This window comes from Salvelinus sp. IW2-2015, linkage group LG10, assembly GCF_002910315.2.
Source record: "Salvelinus sp. IW2-2015 linkage group LG10, ASM291031v2, whole genome shotgun sequence".
In the NCBI taxonomy this organism is placed as follows: domain Eukaryota; kingdom Metazoa; phylum Chordata; class Actinopteri; order Salmoniformes; family Salmonidae; genus Salvelinus; species Salvelinus sp. IW2-2015.
Window position 1 is genome coordinate 5,583,731 of NC_036850.1, and position 11,520 is coordinate 5,595,250.

Below are 11,520 nucleotides of genomic sequence, written 5' to 3' on the forward strand. Positions count from 1 at the left end.
CATTGTTTGTAAAATTCTGGCAATTAATTACAGTCTTTGTTAGGAATAAATGGACTTCACACAGTTCGCAACACGGCCAGGTGGCCCAAACTGCATATACCCTGACTGCTTGCACGGAACGCAAGAAGTGACACATTTTCCCTAGTTAAAAAATTCATGTTAGCAGGCATATTAAACTAAATATGCAGGTAAAATATATACTGTGTATTCATTTTAAAGAAAGGCATTGATGTTTATGGTTAGGTTTGGTGCAACGACAGTGCTAAATCATCACCGTTGGCGAAGTAGGCTGTGGAGAAATTAACAGGCACCGCATCGATTATTGCAACGCAGGCGAACGCTAGATAAACTAGTAATATCATCACCATGTAGTTAACTAGTGATTATGTGAAGATTATTGTTTTTTATAATTTAATGCTAGCTAGAACTTTACCTTGGCTTTCTTGCTGCCCTCAGCGTAACAGGTAGCCTGCACGCAGGCTCCTCTGGAGTGCAATGTAAGGCAGTGGTTAGAGCGTTGGACTAGTAACCGGAAGGTTGCAAGATCGAATCCCGATTCGACAAGGTAAAATCTGTCGTTCTGCCCCTGAACAAGGCAGTTTAACCCACCAGTTAACCCACCTAGGCGTCATTGAAAATAAGAATGTGTTCTTAACTGACTTGCCTAGTTAATTAACGGTGTATACTTTTTAATTATTCGTCCAAGTCGGTGTACAAAAATTACCATTTCCGATTGTTATGGAAACTTGAAATCGCCCTAATTAATCGGCCATTTCCGATTAACGGTCGGGACCTCTATTGTGAGGACTCATATCTCACTCACTAACTTAAGCATCAGCTGTCAGCACAGCTTACGATCACTGCAGCTGTACACAGCCCATCTGTAAATAGCCCATCCACCCAACTACCTACTCATCCCATATATTTTTTTTTTTCTGCCTTTTGCACACCAGTATATCTTACTTACACATCCTCATCTGCACATCTATCACTCCAGTGTTTAATTTGCTAATTATAATTACTTCGCCATTATGGCCTATTTATTGCCTTACCTCCTTACTTCATTTGCACACACTGTATACAGATTTTCTCTATTGCGTTATTTGACTGTACGTTTGTTTTTATTCCATGGTAACTCTGTGTTGTTTTTGTCGCACTGCTTTGCTTTATCTTGGCCAGGTGGAGTTGTAAATGAGAACTTGTTCTCAACTGCCTACCTGGTTAATAAAGGTAACATAAAAAATTGCCAGTAATCAAAAGGTACAGATCAAAACCAGTTTTGAAATTCAAGAGTGTAAGAAAGGATAAGCAAGCCATCACTATTTTTTTTCTGTACGGGCGTGGTGGACATCATCCCTTGTTTAAAGACAAAGTATGGTCAAGGCCACTTTTTTATTTATCTGGAGTTGTCACATTATTGTTATGGCTTGTAATGGAAATGATTATTCCCCTCCAGCTCAATGTGGACAGTAACGACTCAGGGTCGTACGTGGCGGTGATGGAGAACCTTCACCACACTGGGGCCCATCGTGGACATGTGTGTGGTGGACCTGGAGAGACAGGGACAGGGCCAGCTGGTCACCTGCTCTGGAGCGTTCAAGAGGGCTCCCTCAGGATCATCCGGAATGGTATCGGGATCAGAGCACGCCAGCATCGACTGCCAGGGATCAAAGGTCAGTAGGAGGGCTTCTGGGCCCTCTGAGGGGGGGGGGCGCTGCTCTCTGGACAAATCCCAATCAACCCGTAGCCCTTATCCCCTGGACAGTTGAAGATCTGAAGGAGTTGAATTGGTATAAGCAATATATGGTAGTTCCTCTACCTCTGATAAATTAGGGCCAATTCGAGCTGGCTTGATGGAATTCTCAAATTCAAGCGGGTGGAGGGAACCCAGGCCAGCCCAGTTTCACAACTGGTGCCAGCCAATTAGAATCCGGGCTGGTGACGCCGTTACTATACAACCCCAGCTGATCACTGCTGGATGCTGACTCAACATTTAGCTAGCTGTCTGGCTTGTTGCTGTCAGCTAGCACATGGACATGCAGTAGTCAGACATGACACGAGTTACCGACCATAGCTGGATCCTTCATTCATTTTGCACACACAAACTTTAGGAGAACAGTCAGCCCTAGAATGCCAGCTACCTAAAGCATTAGCTTGCAAATCAGTTGAAACTAGCTAACAGTGTGCTAGCAGGAATTTTAGCTGACCAGGTTCTATTTAATGTTCGTTAGCTACATCATATCAAACCTGTCGTCTGGTTTGCTTGGTTAGCTAGCTAGCTAATAGCCAATCATGGTAAGCAAGGTTGGAATTAAAGCTAGCTAGTAGCCTCTTGTATGTAAATCCCATATATTTGGGGACCCTTAGATTTTTAAAATGTAATTCAGTCTGGTATTAGAACGTAGCCCCTAAGCAGTCTGCGGAAAGCTGAGTGATCTTGGCTATTGATCTGTGCCTTAAAATCATTGTGTGTGACTCTATACTGATGCTCTCTACTGCTTATCAATTGTGCTTCTTAATAACAGTTAAAAATAAATGCATGCCTTCAAACGATCACTGCCTGCACCTGCCGCCGTCCAACATCACTACTCTGGACGGTTCTGACTTAGAATATGTGACAACTACAATACCTAGGTGTCTGGTTAGACTGTAAACTCTCCTTCCAGACTCAACATCTCCAATCCAAAGTTAAATCTAGAATTGGCTTCTATTTCGCAACAAAGCTCCTTCACTCATGCTGCCAAACATACCTTGTGAAACTGACCATACCTCCGATCCTCGACTTCGGCGATGTCATTTACAAAATAGCTTCCAACACCCTACTCAATAAATGGATGCAGTCTATCACAGTGCATCCGTTTTGTCACAAAGCCCCAAATACTACCCACCACTGCGACCTGTACGCTCTCGTTGGCTTGGCCCTCGCTCATACTTCGTCGCCAAACACACTGGCTCCAGGTCATCTACAAGACCTGCAAGGTAAAGTCCCCCTTATCTCAGCTCGCTGGTCACCATAGCACACCCACCTGTAGCACGCGCTCCAGCAGGATATCTCTCTGTCACCCCAAAACCAAATCTTCCTTTGGCCGCCTCTCCTTCCAGTCTCTGCTGACAATGATGAATGAACTACAAAATATCTCTGAAACTGGAACACTCATCTCCCTACTAGCTTTAGCACCAGCTGTCAGAGCAGCTCACAGATTACTGCACCTGTACATAGCCCATCTATAATTTAGCCCAAACAACTACCTCTTCTCTACTGTATTTATTTATTTATTTTTGCTCCTTTGCACCCATTATTTCTATCTTATTTGCACATTCTTCCACTGCAAATCTACCATTCCAGTGTTTTACTTGCTATATTGTATTTACTTGCCACCATGGCTTTTTTTTGCCTTAACCTCCTTACTCACCTCATTTGCTCACATTGTATATAGACTTATTTTTCTACTGTATTATTGACTGTATATTTTTTACTCCATGTGTAACTCTGTGTTGTTGTATGTGTCGAACTGCTTTGCTTTATCTTGCAGGTCGCAATTGAAATGAGAACTTGTTTCTCACTTGCCTACCTGGTTAAATAAAGGTAAATAAAAAAACGACATATATGAGCATACGAATGTATAAGGCAGGCTGTGCCGATGATCTCATTTCAAGATGGTTGCTACCTACAATCCGGTTAGAGTTGTGAAGCATTAAAAAATCACACGGAATACGTTGATTCACACCGAAAGCTGGACTCCACAGATCACGAGGATGTCTTTTTTTGTCTGCCTGTGACCTACCGTTATTGATCACCAGCCCCGAGAGACAAAATATTGATTTTACACAACGTTTTAACCTAACAGCAAACATCTTTACAAGATAAGCTTCGATTTGGCCTGTGTTTGAGCTATAGCTACTTGGGGGGTGTGACATTAATCCTTAGGTTGGTAGGAACAAATGTAGCCTATTGCCAAATGTATCTGATGATGAATGACTTAATGGCAACATCGAATGTCCGAGTGACTATCTTTGTTTAAGAAAAATATGATAAACACTTGATATCCTCTGTATGTCCCTTGACCACACCAATGTTAAGAGAGTTGCTGTTCTAGAAATGTAGTTTTCTATAGTGAACAATTGCTTTTGGGCACATCCAGTGTGCCAAACAGTACAATTACCACATTCGGACACTTGTACCCTTGAACCACATAACATCACCACAATGTTTGAGTGAGGTTGATATGGTAGCAATTGTGTTTTTATACTTAACAAATAGCAGTTAGGGATTGCAAATATGTAATAGCACAGGAATTATCTCATTTACAGATGTGCCACTTTGGAGAGGTTTAGGGACACTTGGAATGTCCCGTGACCAACCTGACACCACTTACTAAGATATCTGCCCATTTCTCATTAGGTCTATCAATCCCATTTTCTTCTGATATTGTTCACATGTTGTGGAAGCCAGATGAATGATCTTGTGTTATTTAGCCAGCTCTGGGCATAATAATTCACTAATAGCTGTCAATGAAAGATTATTCAAAATATTTATTTTATTTTGTGTGTGGCTTGATCTTGTGTATTGAACTATGTAACTCATATCTTCTAATAATTTCCTCATCTCCCATATGTCTTTTTCCCAAATACACAAGTTTTGGCACGTCAGAATCATGTAATTACACATGAATAGCAGTTACTTTTGGGTATGTCGATTTATTGCGAAATCTACATTTTCCCATTACATCTAAGAGGCTAGCCTGTTATGCTAGCGAAGACACTAACCGTTTAGCTAGCTAGCTAGCTAACACCAGCAAGTAAATGCATGGCTCTGAGTCTGGCTGGCACTGTCAGGAGTATGGGATAATGTTAGTTACAGCATGGTGAGGGAGAATTAAATTCTTCAACGTCATGCTAGCTAGCAACATTAGAAACCAGCTGCAGTCACATATTGGCACCTAGCAACATGACATCATTTCTGCAGCAGGGAAATGCAATTTGAGCTAACCCACCAAGGCCAGCCCAACCTGGGTTGACTTCAAAGTGCCAATGGAAATGGGGCTTCAGTGGGATTTTCTCCATATTGTTTGCATCTGTCTAATCTTTCCGTTTATGATTGTCGTTTTTTTTTTCGGCCTCTTACTCGTGAACACGCTGATGAGACGCAATTAGTTTACTTGGGCAATCAATGAGGCCCCGATAGGGAAAAACTTAAGGCTCTATCGGGCCCACCAGGACTAAGCTACAGCGTTGACTCCTTTCTAGTTCAGGGTCCTGTTCACTAGGCACCTAAATGGAAGAAAACAGACTAAACCGGGAGGGACGACCTGGACTTAATCCAATATAGTCCAAATAAAGAAGCCATTCTTGTTTTCTGTTGCAAAATACTTGAAACATTCTTCTGTTTTGCCCTAATGAACACCACCTAGATAATAGAGTGCTGCTTGTTTTCTAGTTCAGTGGAACACTTGATGTTTATTTTCCTCCATATCTTTGTTGTTGTCCTCCCAGGTTTGTGGCCCCTTCGCTCGGAGGCTGGGAGGGAGACAGACGATATGCTGGTCCTGTCTTTCGTCGGCCAGACAAGGTGAGACAAACCAGTGGTGGCTTATAGAAAGGTTCTGCACGTGTTGACCACAATGCAATCACCCCCTGTCCAATCTGGTGAAGCCTTGCCTAATGCCACCATATCTTGTTTATATGATCGGTTGTTGATTTGACCCCTATTATAACAAAAGGGAGAATAGACAGACAAAACAAAACAGTTATTTAATTTCGAGTGTCAGACATTGTTGACATGGATTGATTTTTATAACAATTATAACAATATAAGAGTTTACAAGGTTGAAATGATCAAATGCATGAAGAAGCTGTGGTCGCTAAATCCGGCGAATTATAGGACGATGAAAATCGGGCAGCTGGATCTTGTCTGAGCGGTTGACTGTGAATGTCCTCACTTACTATTACACTTAAACTGATTCACTAAGATCTTCCCACTATAGTGCTGTCTGGTCAGAACATGTTGGGGTCCATACTGAACACTTGGTCACCACCACGCAAAACGCAGAACAGCTGTTCTAAAAGGGAAACAATACAATCATTAGAAGATACTAAAATACATATACATATGCAATATAACAATAAGCATGAGAAAACTGTGGCATAATATAAACATATGAATGAATTCAATAGGATAGCATCTAGACATCATTAAAGAATATACTTGGCCAGAGAGGTAGAAGGCCTAAGGCCATGGAGCGTCATGGCTGGCCTGGCTTGGATCTTAATTTAGGGCTACTGCGCATGTGCTGGGGCACAGAAAGAGCATTCTGGAAACTTCTGAATCTGTAGAAGGGTTCAGCTACTACACAAGTAACACAGTTTCAGCTCTTTCTTGCAACGGCATGTATAACACTTTCTAACTTGAGGTGTCTAGGGCGGAGCCCTGCATTGCGTCCAAGCATCCTTATTGGTTGGAAAAGCCAAATGATTGGCATGCCTGAAGCCAATCATATTGAGTGAGCAGCACTTTTTACAATGTAAATTGCTTATTTACACTGAATAAAAATATAAATGCATCATGCAACAATTCAAAGCGTTACAGTTAATAAGAATCAGTCAGTTGAAATGAATGAATTAGGCCTAATCTATCGATTTCACATGACTGGGAACACAGATGCCTTTTAAAAAAAAAAAGTAGCAACGTAGATCAGAAAATCAGTCCGTATCTGGTGTGACCACCATTTGCCTCATGCAGCCGACACATCCTTTGCATGGAGTGTGATCAGGCTGTTGATTATGGCTTGTGGAATGTTATCCCACTCCTCTCAATGGCTATGCAAAGTTGCTGGATATTGGCCGGAACTGGAACACGCTGTCATACACGTCAGTCCAGAGCATCCCAAACATGCTCAATGGGTGACGTATCTGGTGAGTGAGCAGACCATTTTCAGCTTCCAGGAATTGTGTACCGATCCTTGCGACATGAGGTGTGCGTTATCAGCTGAAACATGAGGTGATGGCAGCGGTGAATGCAGGGCTCAACATTAAGTTTTGTCCGCGGTAAGTGAAATATATAGTTGTACAACCAGAATGTAGATTTCTGTTGAAAAAATCACAACATCAAACAATTACTCTGATCATAATCGGATCAGGCGCTGCACTGCCACAGGGCAGTGCGTGCTAGGCATTCTGAGTAAATTGCCTATATTCCTATTTGCTATATCCCATTTCAATTCATGTTATATTTACACAAAGCAAGAGAATAATATATATGTGAAATGAACAAAAGCCTAATCCTACTAACTGAATATTCATAAAACAATTAAGACAAATTATAGTTATGAGGAGTATTTTCTGAGATATTCTAAAGTATTTAATGTCCTAAAGTTTGCAGCTTTTAAATCTGAATAATTATGAAATTTGGAGCTATACTATTCTATGTTTTATTTTGAGTGACATTTTAGGCCACAAGAGTGAAATTGAGAACAATAACACGATGGAGAAATCAAATGAGGAGTCAAAAGGAAACTTAGGCTACAGCTGAGGAATGCTAATGAAAGAAATGCATAGTTGGCCGATTTCCGTATTTATTCTCAGCAATGTGCAACCTACAACAACACATATAGTAGTCTAGGCTAATAAGAGAGGAGGATGAGGTAAAAATGGGAATCAGTTTAAATTATCAAGTTCTGAGGAAGCAGAGTTGCTCTGCAGCCACGATGATTTAAAACCCAGCACCGCACGCAGCACAGCGGGCACTTTGACTGTGACACTCGCTCCATCTACGAGCTTCATCTTTGTCTCCACTCATTTTCAGTCACTGGCCGAGGTTTACGGACCGTTGTTGTTGGTCAAGTGACTTCAGTTTCGGACAAGTAAAAATATATCCTACTTGTCCAAAGACAAGTGACAAAAAAAAGTATGCAAGCCCTGGAATGGCAGGACAATGAGCACAGGATCTTTTCATGGTATCTTCTGTGCATTCAAATTGCCATTGATAAAATGCAATTGTGTTCGTTGTCTGTAGCTTATGTCTGCCCATGTCATGCCATGTCATAACCCACTGCCACCATTGGGCACTCAGTTCACAAAGTTGACATCCGCAATCCGCAATACGATGCCGTAGTTTTTTTTAAAAATATTTTTTAAATGTTTTTATAATTTTACCCCCTTTTCTCCCATTTTCGTGGTATCCAATCGACTAGTATTACATCTTGTCTCATCGCTAGAACCCCGTACGGGCTCGGGAGAGACGAAGGTCGAAAATCATGCGTCCTCCGAAGCACACCCAACCAAGCCGCACTGCTTCTTAACACAGCGCGCTCCAACCCGGAACCAGCCGCACCAATGTGTCGAGGAAACACCATGCACCCGCCCCCCTGGTTAGCGCGCACTGCGCCCGGCCCGCCACAGGAGTCGCTGGAGCGCGATGAGACAAGGGATATCCCTACCGGCCAACCCTCCCTAACCCCGGACGAACGCTAGCGCAATTGTGCGTCGCCCACGGACCTCCCGTCGCGGGCCGGCTGCGACAGAGCCTGGGCGCGAACCTGGTGGCACAGCTTGCGCTGCGATGCAGTGGCCTAGACCACTGCGCCACCCGGGAGGCCCCTGCCCGGTACAGTTTAACGATTGATTAATCCGTGAAGAGCACACTTCTCCAGCGTGCCAGTGGCCATCAAATATGTGATCATTGCCCACTGAAGTCAAGACCGTGGTGAGACGATGACGAACGCCAGATGAACTTCCTGAGACAGTTTCTGACAGTGCTGCAGAAATGATTCTGTTGTGAAAACCCATCAGCTGTCTGGGTAGCTCGTCTCAGACCATCCCGCAGGTGAAGAAGCCGGGAAATGGAGGTCCTGGGCTGACATGGTGACACGTAGTCTGCAGTTGTGAGGCCAGTTGAACGTACTACCAAATTCTCTAAAATGGCTTGGAGGCGGCTATGGTAGAGAAATTAACGTTTAATTCTCTGGCAATAGCTCTGGTGGACATTCCAAATTTTGTGCACAAAAATTTGAGAAACTTTTTGTGCATATGGAACATTTCTGGATCTTTTATTCACCTCATGAAACATGTTACCAACACTTTTTTTATATTTTTGGTTCAGTATATATATAAGTTGTTCTGTGTTTGTGTGTGTCCTCAGGGTGCTGATGCTAAGCGGGGAGGAGGTGGAGGAGACTGAGCTGCCTGGCTTTGTGGACAACCTGCAGACCTTCTACTGTCGGTTGGCCCACCAGCAACTCATCCAGGTATACACAAACACACACACACTTTTGAGGGAAAAATCGATAGTTACATATTGGGATACTATTTTTGACAATATATGGTATAATTTTGACTATCGCAATATAATTTTTTTGCGCTAATTGGCTGTACCTGCACAAACTCCTATTTCCATGACTGATCAGAACTTTTCTCATGGCCCTCTTATCCTCCGAGGCAGACGTACGGTGAGCAATATGTTTGGAACATCGAAACGCAATACAATCGCAGTATTGATTCGCAATAGGGTGGCTAGAAAATATTTATACCCCCGGACTTATTCCACATTTTGTTGTTACAGCCTGAATTCAAATTTGATTAAATTGATTGTTTTACTCACCATCTACACACCAATACCCCATAATGACAAAGTGAAAACATGTTTTACATTTTTGGGGCATTTTATTGAATGATATACAGAAATATCTCATTTACATAAGTATTTCACCACTCCTGAGTCATTACTTGTAGAAGCACCTTTGGCGGCATTTAAAGCTTTGAGTCATCTCGGGTATGTCTATCAGCTTTGCACATCTGGATTTGGGCTCCATGCTGGCTGGGAAAATTCCTCCACGAGAGGTTGAAAAACCAAATGGCCAATAACCTGTCCTCCTACAAGGCCTATCGTAAAAGATATGTTAGTTATGAACAGTAGCTTATTTCCCAAATATTCGAACCAAGAAGAATCCTAAGTTGTGCTTTCAAAAATAACAAGAATGAAAGTCGATTGCCTCGCGGCCTAGGAATAGGCTATCTCGGGCCATGAGAAAAGTTCTGATCAGTCATGGAAATAGGAGTTTGTGCAGGTACAGCCAATTAGCGAAAAAATAATATTGCGATAGTCAAAATTATACCATATATTGTCAAAAATAGTATCCCAATATGTAACTATCGATTTTTTCCCTCATAATTAGTGTGTGTGTGTTTGTGTATACCTGGATGAGTTGCTGGTGGGCCACGTTGCCACAGTAGAAGGTCTGCAGGTTGTCCACAAAGCCAGGCAGCTCAGTYTCCTCCACCTCCTCCCCGCTTAGCATCAGCACCCTGAGGACACACACAAACACAGAACAACTTATTATATACTGAACCAAAATATAAAAGTGTTGGTACCATGTTTCATGAGGTGAAATAAAAGATACCAGAATTGTTCCATATGCACAAAAAGTTTATTTCTCAAATTTTGTGCACAAATTTGTAATGTCCACCAGAGCTATTGCCAGAGAATTTAACGTTAATTTCTCTACCATAAGCCGCCTCATGTCATTTTAGAGAATTTGGTAGTACGTTCAACCGGCCTCACAACTGCAGACTACGTGTGACCACGTCAGCCCAGGACCTCCATTTCCGGCTTCTTCACCTGCGGGATGGTCTGAGACGAGCTACCCAGACAGCTGATTGGTTTGCACAACAGAATAATTTCTGCACAGACTGTCAGAAACTGTCTCAGGGAAGTTCATCTGCGTGTCCATCGTCCTCACCACGGTCTTGACTGCAGTTCGGTGTCGTAACTGACTTCAGTGGGCAATGCTCACCTTTGATGGCCACTGGCACGCTGGAGAAGTGTGCTCTTCACAGATTAATCACGGTTCAACTGTACCGGGCAGACAGCGTGTATGGCATCGTGTGGGTGAGCGGTTTGCGGATGTCAACTTTGTGAACTGAGTGCCCCATGGTGGCAGTGGGGTTATGACATGGGCAGACATAAGCTACAGACAACGAACACAATTGCATTTTATCAATGGCAATTTGAATGCACAGAGATACCATGAAAAGATCCTTGTCCTGCTCATTGTCCTGCCATTCCAGGGCTTGCCAGTACCTTTTTTTTGTCACTTGTCCTTTGGACAAGTAGGATATATTTTTTACTTGTCCGAAAGCTGAAGTCACTTGACCCAACAACAACGGTCCGTAACACCGGTCCGTGACTGAAAATGAGTGAAGAACAAAGATGAAGCTCGTAGATGGAGCGAGTGTCACAGTCAAAGTGCCCGGCTGGCTGTGCGGTCCTGTGCTGGGTTTTAAATCATCGTGGGCTGCAGAGCAACTCTGTCCTCAGAACTTGATAATTATAAACTGATTCCCATTTTTACCTCATCCTCCTCTCTTATTAGGCCTAGACTACTATATGTGTTGTTGTAGGTTGCACATTGCTGGAATAAATACGGAAATCGGCATCGGCCAACTATGCATTTCTTTCATTAGCATTCCTCAGCTGTAGCCTAAGTTTCCTTTTGACTCCTCATTTGATTTCTCCATCGTGTTATT

General features: G+C 42.8%; 1 protein-coding gene and 1 long non-coding RNA gene across 2 annotated transcripts in view; one reads left to right on the plus strand and one right to left on the minus strand.

The window, feature by feature from the left end:
- Positions 1 to 11,520, minus strand: part of LOC111969195 (DNA damage-binding protein 1) — a 64,130-nt gene that overhangs the window by 14,384 nt on the left and 38,226 nt on the right. Inside the window, exon 11 of the mRNA XM_023995144.2 lies at positions 10,191 to 10,299. Coding sequence (XP_023850912.1) covers positions 10,191 to 10,299 — 109 coding nt within the window. The remainder of the gene's footprint in view (positions 1 to 10,190; positions 10,300 to 11,520) is intronic.
- Positions 1,644 to 9,234, plus strand: LOC111969196 (uncharacterized). The gene is made up of 3 exons (XR_002877965.2): positions 1,644 to 1,673; positions 5,494 to 5,569; positions 9,137 to 9,234. It is a non-coding gene; the product is annotated as an uncharacterized lncRNA (long non-coding RNA).